The 19,533-nt window shown below is 40.3% G+C and overlaps 2 protein-coding genes across 4 annotated transcripts in view; one reads left to right on the forward strand and one right to left on the reverse strand.

Moving 5' to 3' along the window:
• The window catches only part of fam219aa (family with sequence similarity 219 member Aa), a 417,719-nt gene that overhangs the window by 251,572 nt on the left and 146,614 nt on the right, over nt 1–19,533 (forward strand). The gene's annotated exons all lie outside the window — the stretch shown is intronic.
• dnai1.2 (dynein, axonemal, intermediate chain 1, paralog 2) overlaps nt 1–19,533 on the reverse strand; it is a 223,974-nt gene that overhangs the window by 122,836 nt on the left and 81,605 nt on the right. The window contains exon 13 of the mRNA XM_048599020.1: nt 277–524. Coding sequence (XP_048454977.1) covers nt 277–524 — 248 coding nt within the window. The remainder of the gene's footprint in view (nt 1–276; nt 525–19,533) is intronic.

The raw sequence follows: 19,533 nt of genomic DNA on the forward strand, positions 1-19,533 counted from the left end.
TGCTCCTATGATGCTGCTTGGCCTGCTGTGTTCATCCAGCCCTGCACTTTGTTGTCTCGGATTCTCCAGCATCTGCAGTTCCTACTATCTCTAATTGTTAACTAATGTTCTCTGACATTCCAACAAATACCAAAAAAGCCATTAAACTGTCTAGAGAAACAAACATTTGCATTTTGAAGTATTTCAATAAATAAATACAAATGTACCAATAATAAATATTAATATTTCTTTAAAAGTTGTAAATTGTATTTGAAAGATCTCAATTACAATACTAACCTGCCAAACAGGATCAGTGTGCTTGCCAGATTTCGGTGAACTCTTGTAAGTTGGCCCTGCAACATGTTCCATGATGTTATAGACAGCAACACAACCATCATAAAAGCCAACAGCTATCAGATGAGGATACATGTAGTGGAAGTCCAAGCACAAGATGCTGCTATCCGAACTGTATTGGTATTCAGGGTAGGTAGGATTTTTCAGCGAGTAAACGAGTAGCATGCCACGGTTCTGTTTCATAAAATCATCTAAGAGTTAGGGAGAAAAGATAATTAATCTTTCATTAATCAAAGTAAAAGATAAGCCAACTTATTTACAGATATTAAGGGTGAGATTTTTCTCCAAAACAGTTGAGATACTGTCATTGGGTTGGGTATGGGTGACCAACAAGCATGGGAGGGAAGCAGGTTTAGGTGTGAAGTAGGACAATATTGCCACTAGGAGTGTGCTGGCAAATCAAGTAACTAGGAGAACAGAGGAAGATTTAACTAAATAGGGAGGAGTAGGATTCTGGAGAGCGTACACAAAGGCTTATAAAGAAAAATAATATGGCAGTATTGCAGGGCAACTAATGAGGTAATGATGTTCAAGTTTGGGACAGGAAGGGACAGAGTGCACAAACATTTTAAACAAGGCAGCAAATAGGGTCAATAGGGAAAACTGGTTTAAAAAAAAAGGCAAAATTAATTAATCTTTACATAAATGAACATAGTCTTCAGAACAAAATAAATGAATTAACAACACAAACAGAGGTTAATATGTATAATCTATAAGCCATTACACTGGCATGGCTACAAGGATGGTGGCGGAGTAGGACGCTTTAACCAGAGTTTGTCCTCTCCGTCCATTACTTCTTTTTTGTTCTCACTTCGTTTTTTTTCTTTTGTGCTTTTTTTCCTTCTTCTTTCTTCTTTCTTCTTAGCCTTAGACTCTGTGCCTCAGTGAGGCCTTGGACTTTTGGCCTCAAATTCTCGGCCTTGGATCCTTGGACTCCTGGCCTTGGACTCAGTGCAGACCTGGTGTGGCAGTGTCTCAGCCCAATGTGGTGGTCTTTCGGCTCAGGGGTGGTCTATCAACCCAGCGTGGCGTCCTCTTGGCCTGGTGTGGTGATCGCCCATCCCTGCATGGCTGTATCTCAGCAGCCCAGCGTGGTCTTAGCGTGGACTTCCAGTCTCGAGTGGTCTCCCGGCCTCGAGAACCTCAAGGTGAAGCCTGGCGCGGACTGGAGGCTAGGTGCCAGTATGGTCTGAGTTGGAAGGACCATTGTTCTGAACTTCTTATTTTCTTATTTTCTAATTTATTCCTACAATCTGCATTGCTGGAATTTTTATTTCTTTATTTTTCTAATTTTTATTTCCTAAGTACTTGTACTGAAGAATCTGCACCTAGGTACCTGGGCAGCACGGTGGATCAGTGGTTAGCATTGCTGCCTCACAGTGCCAGGGGCCTAGCTTCGATCCCACCTTTGGGTGACTGTGCAAGCTCCACACAGACATTCTCCCCATGTCTGCATGGGTTTCCTCTGGGTGTTCTGGTTTCCTCCCAGTCCAAAGATGTGCAGGCTAGGTGGATTGTCCATGTTGAATTGCCCATAGTGTTCAGGGATGTGTAGATTAGGTGGGTTATAGGAGGCTGGGTCTGGGTGGGATGCTCTGAGGGATGCTGTGCACTTGTTGGGCTGAATGGCCTGTTTCCACACTGCATTGGATTCTATACCTTTGTACTTGCACTGTAAGTGGTGACTTGTAAACTTTTCACTGTACTCATGTGACAAAGAAGCTAATTCTGTTTCTAATTCTAAAGAAATCAAAGCTGGTAACTAAATATTCATGGGCATGTAACTTCTTGAAAGAGCAGGAAGGAAGGAAATTATGATGGTGTCGCTTCGTTAGTATGAGATAGAATATATGTGGTCAACCAGCGATGCTCACATTCCACAGATGAATAATAATAAAAATGCAACAGCAAAAAATGATTTTGGATCAGAAGACAAAAAAATCCATATCAGTGGAGGCATGAAATAGTAAGGGGAAGAAGACACTGTGGTTGGTTCACTTGCCAAGCTGGTTCGTTTGTTTTTTAGACGTTTGATTACCCTGCTGGGTAACATCATCAGTTCAGCCTCCGATGAAGCGTTGTTGTTTTCCCGCTTGTTATTTAAACTCTGGGGTCCGTTGGAGTTCATTACCTCATTTCTAATCTTTCTTTGCAGTTGTGTGTATATAGGGTCGAATTCTACGTGTTTATTGATGGCTTTCTTGGTGGAAAACCAGGCCTCTAGAAATTCCTGTGCTTGCCTCTGTTTGGCTTGTCCTAGGATCCTGACGTTGTCCCAATCAAACTGGTGGTTCTCTTTGTCTGTGTGAATAGAGACGAGTGAGTATTAGTTGTGTCTTTTTGTGGCTAGTTGGCATTCATGTATTCTCGTAACCAGTTTCCTTCCTGTATGTCCAATGTAATGTTTGTCGCAGTCCTTGAATGGAATCTTGTAGATTACATTGGTTCTGTCCATAGTGGGTAAGGGGTCTTTGGTTCTTGTCAGCAGTTGTCGTAGGATTGATGTAGGTTTGTGTGCTACTCTGATGCCCAGTGGCCGTAGGAGTCTTGTGGTCAGTTCAGATATGTTCTTGATGTACAGTAACGCGACAAATGTGTCGGGGCGTACTGTATCTTCCTGTTATTATTTGTGTGACAGGCATCATCGGACCCAGCTGTTCGTGTATCCGTTGTCTCTCAATACTTGGTAGAGGTATTCTTATTCATTTTGGCGTAATTCCAGGTTGCTGCAGTGTTGTGGCTCGTTTGAACAGTGTTTTTACACAACTCCATTTGTGGGTGTTGGGTTGGTTACCATTGAAATTTAGGAATTGATAAGTGTGTGTACTTTGGTCACAAATTCCCTGTTGGCCCTGTGTTCTACCATCACATTCAGGAATGGGAGCTGTTTGTTCATTTCTTCTTCTCTGGTGAATTTGATGCCGGTGAAAATGTTGTTCATAACTTGGTGTGTTTCTTCCAGTTTATGATTTGATGATGATGGAAGTGCGTCCACATATCGGATCCATAGTTTGGGTTGGATTGCAGAAGGGCCATGCTTTCGAGTCTCTGCATCACTATTTCTGTTATTAGTCCAGAGATAGGTGACCCAATAGGTGTCCCATTGATTCGTTCGTAGATCTGGCCATTAAAGGTAAAGTGGGTCATGAGGCATAGGACCAATAATTTCAGTATGTTGTCTGTGGAAATAGTGTTACTCTGGTCTGGTTCTTTCAGTAGTGTTGCTAGTGTTTCTCTTGCTAATGGTATGTTGATTGATATGAATAGGGCTGTAATATCAAAGGACACCATGGTCTTGTCCTCATCTATTCTTATTTCTTTGAGGGTTTTGAAGAACTCCTGGGCAGAGCGGATTGAGTGGGCTGAGTTGTTGACGAGGCGCTTTAGTCTTTATTGTAACTCTTGGCTAACCTGTGTGTTGGTGTGCCTGTAAAAGACGATGGGTCGGCAGGATACTTCTGGTTTGTGTACCTTTGGGAGGCCATAGAATCGGGGGGTGTTTGTCCCTTCAGGTTTCATTTTTAGGTAGTCTGCTTTGTTGATTTGTCTGGTCTGTTTGACTCTGTTTAGTGTGTAGATGATTTTATTTCCCAGTTGTGGGTCGGGTCTGTTTCCACTTATTGGTATGTGTTTGTGTCCGCTAGTAGCATCTGTGCTTTAGTGAAGTAGTCCCGTTTGTTCAGTATTACTGTCATGCGCCCTTTGTCCACGAGTAGGATTATGATGTTTTTGTCTTCTCTCAGTTCTTCTAGGGCCTTATTTTCTGATGTGTTGAGAGTGTTAAGTTCGTTCCTTCTGGTCCATGTTGGGACCACTGTCTGTCTTATGGCTTGTTGTGTTTCCTCATTAATGCCATTGGTCTTCAGTGTGGATTCTAGTGTGACTAGGAATTCTGTCTTGTTAGCATCTCTGTGGTTGTAGTTGAGTCCACGTATTAGTACAGCTTTCTCTGTGCCTATTAGTTTTCTGTTAGGTTACTTATCCAAGTGTCTGATCTTTGGCTGTTGTTTTGGTGGGTTAGTTTGGCTAGTTTTCCTTGTAGGGTGTGTCTTTTCTTAGTTTTGGTTTTTTGTTGACTGATGTTAATGGGTCGTTCTACATCTGTTGTCCACTGTAGGTTGGTTGTGTCTAGGTATAGGGATTTTTGGCGCGCAACTTCCCTGTCAACCACCAGTTCAATGCGGACAACGTCAGGATCCTTGGACAAGCCAAATGGAGACAAGCACGGGAATTTCTAGAGGCCTGGTTCTCCACCTAGAAGGCCATCAATAAACATGTAGAATTAGACCCTATATACACACCACCACAAAGAAAAACCGGAAATGAGGTAATCAACTCCAATGGACCCCAGAGTTTAAATAACAAGCAGGAAAACACAATAATGCTTTATCGGAGGCTGCACTGATGAAGTTACCCAATAGGGTAATGAAATGTCTGCAAACTAATGAACCAGCTCAGCGAGTGACCAGCCACAGCATCCACAACCCAAGCTAAAAATCTATTCAAGAACCTGAAGAAGACACTGTTGGGAGCAGTCTATAGATTACCTAACATTAGCTACACTGTAGGACAGAAAATAAAAAAGGGCACATTAAAAAGACAGTACATTAATCATGGATGACTTTGTGTAGATTGTGAAAATCAGAGATTGTCATTTACTAGGGGTCACGATTTCAAGGTGAGAGGGGAAAAGTTTAAGGGAGATATGCGTGGAAAGTTCTTTACGCAGAGGGTGATGGGTGCCTGGAATGCGTTGCCAGCAAAGGTGGTAGAGGCAGGCACGATAGCATCATTTAAGATGTATCTAGACAGATACATGAATGGGCAGGGAACAGAGGCATACAGATCCTTGGAAAATAGGCGACAGGTTTAGATAGAGGATCTGGATTGGCGCAGGCTTGGAGGGCCGAAGGGCCTGTTCCTGTGCTGTAATTTTCTTTGTTCTTTGTTCTTTGTTCTTTGTCATGGGGAAAAATTCATAGTGTATCCGGGACAGTTTCCTAGGATAATATGTTGAGTGTCCAGACAGGGATCATGGTAGTTTGCACCTGGTTATGCATAATGAGGCCCCTTTAATAAACAAATTCAGAGCAAAAGATCTCAGAAACAGTGACCCATAACATGGTAGAATTAAACATTCAGTTTGAGAGTGAAAAAGTTTGGTTGGAAATAATTGTGCTAAACATAATTAAGAGTAATTGCAAAGAAATGAGGGCAGAGTTGGCTGGAGCTGAGTGGAAAAGGAGTTTAGCAGCAAAGACAGTTGATGAACAATGACAAACATTGAAGAAAAAAGTAGAAAAGATGTTGGAATAATACATTAGCATGGTTTTGAAGTTTGGCTAACTGACAGATGGCAGAGTTGGGATAATGGAGAGGAGCGTATTTCCAGTATGGCAATCTGCAGCCAGTGACTTGATTTGTTTTGATTTATTATTGTCACATGTTCTGAGATACAGTGAAAAGTATTGTTTTGCGTGCTATACTGGCAAATTGTATCATACGTAAGTATATCAGGGTAACAGAACAAAATGTAGAATACATTATTACAGCTACAGAAGGTGCAGAGAGAGATCAAATTTAATATTTGAGAGGTCTGTTCAAAAATCTGATAACAGTGGGAAATCTGTTCTTGAATCTGTTGGTATATGTTTTCAAACTTTTGTATCTTCTGCCTGATCAAAAAGGATACAACACGGGGTGGAAGGGCTCTTCGATTATATTGGATGCTTTCCCAATGCAGTGGGATGTACAGATGGAGTCAATGGACAAAGGCTGATTTGCGTGATGGACAGGGCTGTGTTCACGACTCTTTAATTTCTTCCAGTTTTCGGCAGAGCAGTTGCCATACCAAGCTATGATACATCTGGATAGGATGCTTCCTATGGTGCATCAATAAAAATTGGTAAGAGTCATTGTAGACATGCCAAATTTCCTTTGCTTTCTGACGAAGTAGAGGCATTGTTGCGCTTTCTTGAATACGGCTACAACTATTTAAAATATATATTAATGACTTGGAAAAAGGAAGTGAATGTACTATAGCACGAGTTTAATGATGACACAAAAATAGGTGGGAGGACAGGTCGTGAGGATGACACTAGAAGTCTACAGAAAGATACAGGTAAATTAGGTGACAAGCAAATATCTTGTAGATGAAATACAATGTGGAAAAATGTGAGTTTATGCACTTTGATCAAATGAGCAGGTGGGCTGAGGAGTGGCAGATGGAATTTAATTTAGATAAATGTGAGGTGCTGCATTTTGGAAAGGCAGAGCAAGGCAGGACTTATGCACTTAACGGTAAGGTCCTGGGAAGTGTTGCTGAACAAAGAGACCTTGGAGTGCAGATTCATTGTTCCTACAAAGTAGTGTTGCAGGTAGACAGGATAGTGAAGAAGTCGTTTGTTAGCTTGCCTTTATTGTTCAGTGCATTGAGTATAGGAGTTGCTATTGGACAGGACATTGGTTAGGCCACTTTTGGAATACTGCATTGAGTTCTGGTCTCCCTGCTATAGGAAGAATGTTGTGAAACTTGAAAGGGTTCAGAAAATATTTACAAGCATGTTGCCAAGGTTGGAGGGTATGAGCTATAGGTAGAGGCTGAATAGGCTGTGGCTATTTTCCCTAGAGTGTTGGAAGCTGAGGGGTGACCTTATGAAAGTCTATAAAATGCTCTTGCTCCTGAAGGAGTGCAGTGAAGGTTTACCAAGCTGGTTCTAGGGATGGTGGGTCTGATGTATGAGGAGAGATTGACTAGGTTGGGATTATTTTCGCTAGAGTTCAGATGAATGAGGGGATTTCTCATAAAGACTTCTAAAATTCTAACAGGACTGGACAGGAGAGAGTGAGGGAGGATTTTCCTGATGGTGGGTGTGTCCAGAACCAGGGGTCATAGTATGAGGATTCAGGGTAGATGATTTAGGACAGAGATGAGGAGACATTTCTTGCCCCAAAAAGTGGTGAGCCTGTGGAATTCATTACCACTGGAAGTAGTTGATGCCAAAACACTGGATGTATTCAAGAGGTGACTAGATATAGCACTTGGGGTGAATGGAATCAAAGGTTATGGGGAGAAAGCGGGACTGGGCTATTGAGTTGGAAGATCAGCCATGATCGTGAAGAATGGCAGAGCAGGCTCAAAGGGCCAAGTGGTCTCCTCCTGCTCCTATCTTCTTTGTTTCTATGAGAGGCATGGATTGGCTATTCACCTTAGGTCTTTTCCCAGGGTAGCAGAGCTCTAAACTAGAGGGCAACATTTTCACGCAGAGGGTGGCACGTGTATGGAATGAACTGTCAGAGGAAGTCGTGGAGGTTGGTATAATTACAACATTTATTAGGCATTTATAGGAAGGGTTTAGAGGGATACAGGCCAAATGCTGGCAACTGGGACTCATTTAATTTAGGATATCTGGTATCCGTGGACAAGTTGGACCAAAGGATTTGTTTCCATGCTGTACAGCTCTATGACTCTATGACTTTGGTAGGAAGAATAGAGGAGTTGAATATGATATTTAAATGAAGAATGACTGCGGAAAGCTCAGCACAGAGAGAGTTAGAGGTCCTTGTGAATCATAAAAATTGAGCATAAAAATTTAGTAGGTAATAGGGAAGACAAATGGAAAATTGGCCTTTATTTCAAAAGGAATAAGTATAAAAATAGAGAGGCTTGCTAAAACTATATATTGGTTAGAATACACATTGATTACTGTAAACAGTTTGGTCCCCTTTTCAAAGGAAAGGTACACTGGCATTAGAGACAGTCCAATGAATATTCACTTGGTTGATCCTGGTAATGGAGGGATTGCGAGGAGAGATTTAGTAGATAGGGCTTATATACATTAGACTTTGGAAGAATGCAAGAATATCTTATCGAAACATACAAGAGACTTATGAGACTTGACAGGCTAGATGCAAAGAGATTGTTTCCCCTTGTTGAGGTGTATAGAACCAAATGGTGCAATCTCAGAGTAAGGACTCACCCATTTAAGACAGGGCCATTAATTTTTTGAAAAGACTTCCAACTTTATTTTGAGGCAAATGTACTTTGCTGTCCAAGCATTGGGAAACTTACCTGTCAGCAGCAGTGCATTGGGGACCTACCAACAATTTCCATTCTTGTAGCCTGTCATCTGATGCCCAGTGAAATTCTGTCCCCAATTTCACTATTAGAGATTTGGAATTACTTTCAGTACAAGAAAAATAATTTAAATAAATACTGCAGAACTTCTCAGAAAATGACTATGTATCAAATGTGTAACAAAAGGAAATTTTCAAATAATGGGAAGTTCCACACTTTAATCATTATATGTAGAATGACCAGATTTTCAACAGTTCAAGCCAGGACAAATTGAAAAGTCTTAGCTAGGTGAGATTCTGTGATGATTGACGTGTTGGAAATCTCTGGCAGGAGAGTCAGGGACGGGTTCTTCAAAGTAGGTAGTTATGTGATGGCAACTGCATAAATATGCCCAACCTGAGTTGGCAACCCTATTACCACACAATTATTGAAGACAGAAGTTACAGAGTAAATTGATCATCTGACTGGCTGGGAAAGGATCAGGACCTTGGCCCGAGACCTTGGAACTTCGTACACCAGGGTGGAACAGCTGAAGGTCAAGGAAGGTAAGATGTTTTGAGGGCATCTCCAACCTCAAAACATCAACTGAAGTAAGAACGACAATCACACATTCGGCACCTACAAGACAGCTGGATAGTTCCTCATTTCAGAGTCATTTGAAGGGAAATATTTCTTCGGGTGAAATACCAAGCCTAATAACACAACGCAACTGTGTAGTATTTTGCAAAGTAGCCACTAACTGTAACAAACATATGCAAAAATGTTGAGAAGAAAAGTTTAAAGGATTTGGGGACAGAAGAAAAGTTTAAAGGATTTGGGGACACAAGAAAATTTCAGCTTAGACACTGGTCAATGTCACCACACAGAATTCCTTTGTGCAAATACGTCTTCTAAACAGGTGGAAGCAGTAAACTATAAGTCACTCAACAAACATTTCAGACTATTTCTGTCAGTGCTAAAATTCAGTATAACCAGTTGAACATTGCACATTATGCAAACATACCTAATGGCAAACATAGTCTACTAACTCTGATCCAAAACCATTTAACTGGCTAAGAACCAAAGCTTCCATTGCATTTAATCTATGCCTCTTAGCTGCATTTTTAACCTTTGAATAAAATCCCCTTCCCATGAAGAATTTCAAACCCTTTGTGTCAAGTTGAACTTCAGAGGCTTCCTATATCTGACCTATTTTTAATTGTTGGTTTTCGTAATAGAAACATGTATTATTGCCTCTCTAAGCTTCCACTTCTTGGGATACAAACATTTAATTCACAGTGCATATCTTTCATAAATATCCATCCTGCATGTAAAATTTGCATTTTTACATTATAATGCACAATCCCTAAATTATCTGCATCTATGCTTGCACAGAAAGATATTTTACATTGAATAGGATGAATTACTGTGTCCAAGAGAAACTGGTATGTTTTTAAAATCGATTATATGAATCAAAAAAGTTGATTTGCAAATGCAGCAAGTAATTAAGAAGGCAAATGGAATATTGTCCTTCATTGCTAGGGGAATGGAGCTTAAAAACAGGGAGGTTAAGTTGCAGTTGTATAGGGTGCTGGTGAGGCCACATCTGGAGTACTGAGAACAGTTTTTGGTCTCCTCACTTGAGAAAGGATGTACTGCACTGGACGGGGTGCTGCAAAGGTTCACTAGGTAAATGCCAAAGTTGACAGGGTTGGCTTATGAGGAGAGTTTGAGTAGACTGGGACTATATTCATTGGAATTTGGAAGACTGAGGGGGGGGAATCTTATAGAAACATTTAAAATTATGAAGTGAATACGTAAGGTAGAAGCAGGGAGATTGTTTCCACTGGTGGGTGAAACTAGAACTCGAGGGCATAGTCTCAAAATAAGGGGGAGCAGATTTAGGACTGAGTTGAAGAGGAACTTGTTCAGCCAAAGGGTTGTGAATTTGTGGAATTCTCTACCCAGTGAAGCAGTTGATGCGACCACATTGAACAGCTCTAAGGTAAAGATAGATTTTTGAACAGTAAAGGAATTAAGGGTTATAGTGAGCAGGCCAGTAAGTGGAGCTGAGTCCACAAAAAGGTCAGCCAGGATCTTATTGAATGGTAGAGCAGACTCGACAGTCTGGATGGCGTACTCCTGCTCCTATTTCATATGTTTTTATGATATTTCAGCAAGTTTTAGCAATACATGGGTTGTGACATTGAGAGATCATTTTACAAACAAAGATGAAAATATAATTAAGTCAGATATCATTGGTGCAAGATGTTATTGATGATCACTGAAAAAAATATATATATTTTGTTTTCAGAAAGTTCTGGTGAAGTAAACTCTCAAATATTTGGATAACATAATCGGATGTAATTAAGGTTTTCAATGGGCAATGGTGTTGTTGACATTTCAAGTGAGATTAATTAATATACATTTGTCATCTATAAGAAAATACAAAAGAGGCCGTTTAGAAAATGTTTCCTTTGTGGATACTCAACTCAATTTGGCCTCAGACAAGAAGAGCCAAGACGAGCCCCAACAATGTGCACAAACTGGCATCTGTTGCTTCTTTGTTGAAAATGGGGGCAGAACAGATAAAAGTGAACAGCAAGGCCAAGTGATGAAGAATCACAGAATAAACAGAAGTTTGTTGCATAAAAGGAAAATATTAAAAAAACAAGTTATCTAAATATAGAATACAGATGGAAAATCTTAAAACATAGTAAAACCATGTCTCATCTATTCCCCAAAAACCATCACTTCACAATTTCCCATCCAAAGAAATTACCCCACTATCTCAAAATTTTAAATTTAACTCACCAAAATTTTTCCAATTCACTGCTGTCATTTGTGGAGTATTCCTAAATGAATATTCACAAGACTGAAAGCTCAGACTTTTTCAGTCTTTTAATAATCTGCTGATTTCTGACTGAATACTCCTGATCTGGAAGTTGCATGAAGCAACTTTCTACCAATTTAACTTATTCCCTGACCTGTCCTACTCTCATTTTGAGGTGAAGAAATTCATGTGCTTCTGACTGCAGCCATGTCTCCTCCAAGAAACTGTTCATAAACTTCTACTCTCTAGGTTTCTGAAGCTAAAACCAACCAAAACTAATTTAGATTAAAATGGCAGGAGGATAGGAACTTATACAGGGAGATAGAAAAGATGGGAAAAAGGGCAAAAACAAGAGACAGAATGGGAAATAAGAAAACTGGTAGGCAGAGAATTTAAAGTGAAAAATCAAAAATGACTGTAGTGCAAAATAACTTGAATGGGAATGAAAATGTTAAAATTGCAGGCTTTAAGATGTTGTGTGTTAATGTATGGAGCATTTGGAATAAAAGTAATGAATTACTTGTGCAAATACATACAACAGGGGAATGATATATTCAGAATTACACAGATGTGGCTGCAGGGTGACCAAGGATGAGAACTGATTATCCAGGATATTCAGTTTTTGGAAATTCCGACAAAAAGAACAACAAAAAGGAGGTCTGGTCACATTGTTGGTTAAAGAGGGAATTAATGCAACAGTGAGGAAGAATGTTAGCTCCAGTAAAATAGAATCTGTATGCATAGAGCTCAGAAACACCAAGAGGCAGAGAATAGTGGGAGTTGTACATAGACCCCGAAACTGTAATGGTAATGTTGGGGAAGGCATTAAACAGGAAATTACAGAGGCAAGCAACAAAGGTACAGCTGTAATTATGGGTGACTTTAATCTGCATTTAGATTGGGCAACCCAAGAGGAGGAATTGCTGGAGTGCATACAGGGTACACTGAGGACCTGAGGAGCAGGCCACCCTAGACTGGTATTGTGTAATCAGAATGGAATAATTAGCAGTCCAGCTGTGTGAGATCCACTGGGGAGGAGTGACCAATGATGATATGATAGAATTCTTCATTAAGATGGAGAATGACATAATTGATTCTGAGACTCGGATCCTGAATCTAAATAAAGGAAACTATGATGGTATTTGACGCATGCTTGCTATACTAAATTGGGGAAAATTACTTAAAGGGATAATTGTGGCAGTGGCAAACATTTGAAGAGTGCATGGAGGAACTGAAACAATTTCTCATTCTGCTGGCTCAAAAACAGAACAGAATAGATGGCCCAAAAAGGAAATGAGGGATAGCATTAGATCCAAGGAAAGGACATACAAATTGGCCAAAAAAGTAAATGGACATGACAATGAACATGGGAGAAAGTGGAAAAAAATCATGGAACTAGGCCTAGTGAAAAAGCAGCCTGTTTTGTTGGGAGGTAACTGCATATCCTTGATTGTTTATGGGGACCATTCTTTTATGGAGTTAACACAGTCACCTGGAGATATTTTCAACTTGTGTTCTGCACAATAGAATAGAACATAGAACATAGAGCAAAGAACAGTACAGCACAGTGCAGGCCCTTTGGCCCATGATGTTGAAGATCTGGAAAAGTACTGAAAGTACTACAAAATGGTAATACAGCATGTAACCAGAATAGTATTAATATCCGGGACTTTGTCCCACTCCTTGTACTTTTCCCATCAGACCAGGTTCGTGAGACTGGGACCATGCACTTATACCATCAGACGGGAGTTTGTGAGACTAGTGCCATGAAATCTGAAATAGAACTCCAAGTGCCCGCTGTCCAAAGTCCCGGGCATGAAGTCAAGGCAGTCAGATTCGTTAGTTTACGTATGTATAAAGCAGATTAACCTAATAGATTTACTTATTAGTTTGATATATATGACATATATTAAGTAGATTAAACTAATAAATTAGCTATAGATCTTCTTGTAATCATTTTGATCAGATTTAAATGAACCCATCAGGTACTATCAGCATACCAATACAAGTACAAGAGTAAGTTGCAGGGAACATACAAACATGCTCTGGAACAATTCCTATGGATTGGAGGATAGTTAATGTAACCCACCATTTAAAAAAGGAGGGAAGGATAAAACAGGGAAGTACAGAAATTGCAGGTGTAGCAGGCTGTAAAGAAGGCAAATGATATGTTGGACTGCAGGTCCTTTTAGGAGTTCACTGTTCTTAGCCATTGTAGACATCCACTCAAAGTATTTGGATGTGTATAGGGTCCATTCGACGAACTCAGGGATGACAACAGAAAAACTGTGCGCATGTTATTCAATGCACATAGTCCCGGAAGTGTTGGTCACAGATAATGGGCCATTATCTGCCAGCAGGAAACTTGGGTATTTCTTAAAGTCAAATGGAATTTGACATAAAAGGACACCATCCATCATTCAATGGCTTGGCAGAAAGAGCAGACCAAACTTTGAAAGTTGACTTGAAGAAACAGCCCACACGCTCACTAGACACCAAGGGTAGCACCAGCAGAATTGCTAATGGGTAGAAGACTCTGCGCCAGGTCAAGTCCGATTTTCCCAGACCTGGGAAAGGGGAAGGGTGAAACGGCGTCAGGAACACTAATGCCAGACACAAAACTCCACCAAGCAAGAGACAGTTTGATGCAAGGGATGAAGTTTGCTTTAAGAATCACAGAAATGGCCCCACATGAATAAGAAGCGTGGGCAATGCAAGACCAATAACGTAGAAAGTTTGGATAGGTGTGACGATCCTGAATAAATGTGTGGACCATATGAAAGCCATGAATTTGCAAACGCTGCCGGAGCAAGACATGACCTATCCTTCAGAGCAGTCGGAAAGGTTGCCGGAACCCGTGGTGCATGCTGTCCGTCAAGCGTTGCCGAGTCTTCAGAATCGGATGTAGCTGCCTTTGTGTCTTTCCTGCCGGAGGAAGACAGTGATCTTTTACCAATGTGCTCCTGGCACAAGAAGTGAGCCTTCATGCATTACATGCCACGTGTATTGGATGCCAATTTGGAGGAAACTGAACCAATGTTAAAATGCCCCAGGGGGCTCTGCAAGGTAAAGGTCTGACATCTGTTCTCTGACTCAGAGGCGGAGGGATGTAATGAGTGTAACAAGGTCAGCCAGCTTGACCTCACAGAATGAGTTCCCTCATTGGAGTTGTTAATCTGGTCCAATCAGGGAGCCCTGGTTGACATATTAAAAGGGGAGTTTCCGAGATGCTGACACTCTGGTACCTGACTCTGAATGAGGTAGTGCTGAAGAGGGTGATTGTTCATGCATAAATAAAGGGTGACTTAATGACAGATACTGGCCTCTGTGGAGTTATTTCACCATTCATCAGCTGTCCCTCAGTTTGAGTATGATGTCTCTTCAAGGTCATGAATTTTGCCATGGGCTTTCATGTGACTCAACATGCTGATTTTCATGTGACTCAACAGGCAAAGGCCACTAGAAAACTTTTTTTAATGCAATGAGTTGTAATTTAGCAGATTCAATAGCAAATTCAAAATTGAATAATAAGGCAAAGTAGAAAATAGAATTAATGTCAGACCACTGCCATGCTGCCCCCTTGTGGAATGTTAAGTATTGTTGGTAGCCATTGTACCCCAAAGAAAGTGTTTTCGCTTTCTATCATAAAAAACCTTTACTTTGAGAAAAACATTGAGTTGAATAGGGGGGATATAAAAGCAGGATAATGGGAATAATTTCACCAAAGAGTAGGCACAGGCATAATGATTAAAGGCTTCCTTCTTCATAAAACCATTCTATGATTACATAGTCAAAAGTATACTTGGTTTTAAGGAAAACCATGCTTTTGCTTTCTCTGACAGGTTAGTGATGGATGTTAAATTGGGACTGTAAATCTGGAATCAGTGTTGTACTTGTCTGCCGTTCTAGTCAAGATGGCAGCAGAGTAAGATACTCCAACCAGAGCTCCTCTGTTCCTTCTGTTTATTTCCCATTTTCTTCCATTTTTTTACCCTGTTTTCCCTCTTGGTGTTCTCTCCTGAGGCCACATGGGCTAGAGGGTCAAGCGATACAAGGATGGCCAGCAGGCTGGAGGCTCACGCGGACTGGACGGTTGCTGGACTGGGGACTGCTGAGAGCGGTCAGTGGCTTGTAAGCCCAGCAGACCATGTGTGGAAGCCCCTTGTGCTGATCTACTGAAAGACTGTAATGCTCACCTTTCTAACTTTATTCTCATTTTTCTAACTTATACTATGAACAACTGTAAGTAATGTAACATTTTATCCTTTCTTTTTCCCTTTATTTCTGTATTTTGTATCTAAGATCTGTACCTAGGTACTTTGACCCTAAGATGGTGGCATATGAGGCGGTATTGTGAATTTTTCAGTACACTCCTGTACTTTCATACTTGAGTACACATGACAATAAAAGGTATTCTAATTCTAATATTCTAACTGTCAAGTAGAAAATTCCCCACTAATAGTAGTCTCATTGTAATATAGCTTGACATTGCAGTATAAATTCATGCATGTACCCAAAACATGGCAGGAGCTCTATCATAAATAGGACAGTTGTGGTTCCTCCCTGGCAGGAATGAACACAATTCCTCCTGGCTACAGCTTGAACAGAATTTCAGATCCATTGCTACATCACAAGTGCTCCTAAAAGTGACCCATTTGTTAACAGAATTTAGCTATATTCTTAACGTATATCTATATTCTGAACAACTGCGTCTTACCTAATCACCAGAACTGAATTCATATTTTCAATCCCATGGCTAGGATACCTCATACTTGGAAATAAAATACTAAAGCACAATATGGGATGTGGATATTTAATGATATGTTTGGACAATATAATCATGTGTATTAGTTTGAACCTGATTGGATAATATAGTCATGTGTAAAATCTGAACTATGTGAACACGACTGAATAGGAGTGGAAAATATGTTACTTTTTGATTGGAAATTATTATTTGTAGGAACAGTCAATTAGAAGCCTGTTACCTGTAAAATTAATATAAAAACTTTGTTCTTGTGATACAAATTTGAGCTGCATGCCATCTTTGATTATGTACATCTCCCATGAATAAACAAACATATAAATAAAGAAACCCGAGTCTTTTTTGATCTAAGAGGACATAAAGGGTTAAAATCATCCGTACAGTGACTTAGATTGGCCTGGACTTCCATGAAATGGATGATAATTTGTCAGTATTTATTTTTCTAAGTTCACTGTGTTTTCTGCTGGAATTGAGGCCCAATAGTGCAGATCCAAACTTCAGACTTGGGACTCAGGTTCCTTTAAAAGGCCCTGTAGCACGGCCAGGAAGTTTAATTAGTGCATTAGAGCTGTATAGTACCCAGGCTCACCATAACACAGGAGCTGAATGGGATCTGGAATGTGCTGGTGAACTCTGGTGGGACCTAGAAGTTCAAGCTGCAGGACGACCTGAGGTCAGGTCACGTGTGCAATAGAATAGGGTGGAACCCAAAATGTACAAGGTTGAACGGTTGCCAAGTTAAGGGACTTGATATCCAACGAAGTTCCAAGGTTGATCAGCAAACTTGCTCAGGTGCATGAGCAAACACCAATAAAACAGATCAAAGTAAATCGTAGACCAATCAAATAATTATATAGAAGACAAAAACCTTTCACTTGCCGATTAAATAAATAAATGCTGTAAAGGATGCCAGAGTCCTGTATCAGCAAGATCCTTAGAACAAGTTTGTTTTATTATTAAAATAAAGGTATTATCCCAGAAGGAAAGGCAGAACTCAAGTTCAAGTATGGGGTGGAGAGGGCTTCTTCACTTCACTTCACCCAGACACACAAAGTTGATAAATAAAATGTAAACACAGAAATGGACAGTGCAGACTTGTGAATCAGGAACTAATGGAGCGTAATAAGAAATATGAAAGGCTCACATAGGAGCTACTTGATAAAAGAGGAAGAGAACAATTTCACTGAGAAGTAGACCATTACGACACGTATTTGTCACAGCAAAAACTAAAACATAGAAGTATTTGAGAAGGGAATCAATTACAGCAGGAAGGAGGAATGACATATTAGAAGGCTCCTCAACTGAAAATCATATGGGTATAGCTTAGAAACCAAAAAAGAAGAGCTGCATTGCTGGGATTGTACTGTAGGCCCCAAACAGTCTGACAGCAAAAGATGAGCAGCTATGTGGGCAAATTTCAGAGAAATGTAAAAGTACTATGGTAGTGAGAGAAGGAGACTTCAACTTATCCAATATTAACTGGAATAGTCATCATGTGAAAGAGAGAACAGAATTATTAAAATGCATCCAGAAGAGCTTTTTAAGACCTACAAAACAGGGGGCAAACCTGGACTTAATTTGAGATAATGGATGTTTGAACTATCAGTGAGGGAGAATTTTGCAGACAGCAATTAGAACTCCATTAGATTTAAGATTGTTGTGGAGAAAGACAAGGATGGGCCTGAAATCAAAGTTCTAAACTGGGAGAAAGCTGGTTTTAATAAGATCAGGTATGATTTGACCTGAAAGGACTGGAAGCAGATACCTTTAAATGAGTTTGTGTCAGCGCAGTGGGATACATTCAAGAAGGAACTCAGCAGAGTACTGGGCCAACATGTTCTAATAAAGGTCAAGGGTGGGACGAACAACTCAAGGGATCTATAGGATTGGATAAAAAGAAAACGGCAGATATGAAGGGCTCAAAACAGCTAAAGCCTTAGCGTAGTACAGAATGTGCAAGGGAAATCTTAGAAAGGAAAACAAGACAGCAAAAAGGGGGAATGAAAGAATAATGGCAGGTAGAAAGAAAAATCCCAAGGTATTTTACAAGCATATTGGAGGTAGAAGGATAAATAGAGATAGAGTTGGGTCCATTAGTCATGTGTATTAGTTTGAACATGATTGGATAATACAGTCATGAATCAGAATTATGCAAACACGATTGGGTAGCGATTGGCGTAAATAAAGTGTAAATTTTTCATTGGAAATTATTATTTGTAGGGGTATTGATTGGAAGATTGTTATTTGAAAAATTGATTAAAAAATTTTGCTCTTGTGATTAAAAACTGCAATTGTATGCCATCTTTGCATATTTACATCTCCTGTGCATGCATCAATCAATGTTTAAACAAAGAAACCCGAGTCTCTTCTGATCTATCTTTACATAACCGTCATCCCTTGACATTCAGTAGCTTTACCAACATGGAATCGTCAACATCCTGGGAAGTTACCATTAACTTGAAGACAGCAAGAATTGCAAATGCTGGAATCAGAGTCAATACAGCGTGGAGCTGGAGGAACACAGCCGGTCAGGCAGCATCGGTGCAGCAGGACTGATGAAGGGTGTAAACCCAAAACGTCGACTTTCCTGCTCCTCTGATGCTGCCTGACCTGCTGTGTTCCTCCAGCTCCACACTGTATTGACCATTGACTAGAAACTGTATTGGACCAACCAAATAAATACAGTGGCTGGCTGCAAGAGCATATGAGACTAGGAAATCTGTGTTGAGTAACTCACCTGCTGTCTCCCCAGTGCCTGCCTTCATTGGCCTGGATGTGTGCAGTTCCCACTCAAGAAGCTTTATACTATGCCAGACAAAACAGGCCTCTTCGCTGACATCCCATCCAGCATTCACTCCCTTCACCGCTGGTGCACAGTTGATGCAATGTGTACCATCTAAAAGGTGTACCGTAATAAGCCTCCTCCAATAGCTTCCAAATCAACGGCTATTACCACTAGAAGGACAATGGCAGTAGATTTATGCAATACCATCATCTGCCAGTTCCACTCCAAGTCACACAGCATTCTGAATTGGAACTATATAATATTCTTTTACTGTCGCTGGGTGATAATCCTGGATCTCTCTTGATCCTAACAGCACTGTAGGTATCATTACTGACCAAAGGCTGCAGTGATTCAAGAAGTAGGCTCACCACCACCTATCTGAGGGCAATTAGAAAGAGGTGATAAATGCTGGCCCAGCCAGTAACACCCACATCCTTTGAGCAAACAAAAAAAATGTTACTGAAATTTCGATGGGTCAACATCTTAACATCAAGTTGTCAGCTTGTACAAAGATGCTTGTTTGACTTTTCACTACAGATGCTTTGGCTGACATTTATTTTATATAATCCAATTCTCTGGCCATAGTATTCCCTTCCGGCAGTGAGAATCCCCATTGTGCCAGAGAACAAACAGTTCGTCTGATTTACATTTATTTTGTTCTACACTTCACTAGGTTATCTACAAACAATAAGGTTTAGTGACTTGAAACAATATTTCAAATCATCCTTGTCATTTCTATGGTAGTAAACATCTTTAATAGGTGT

The sequence above is a fragment of the Rhincodon typus genome, chromosome 1 (genome assembly GCF_021869965.1).
Source record: "Rhincodon typus isolate 14 chromosome 1, sRhiTyp1.1, whole genome shotgun sequence".
NCBI lineage: Eukaryota > Metazoa > Chordata > Chondrichthyes > Orectolobiformes > Rhincodontidae > Rhincodon > Rhincodon typus.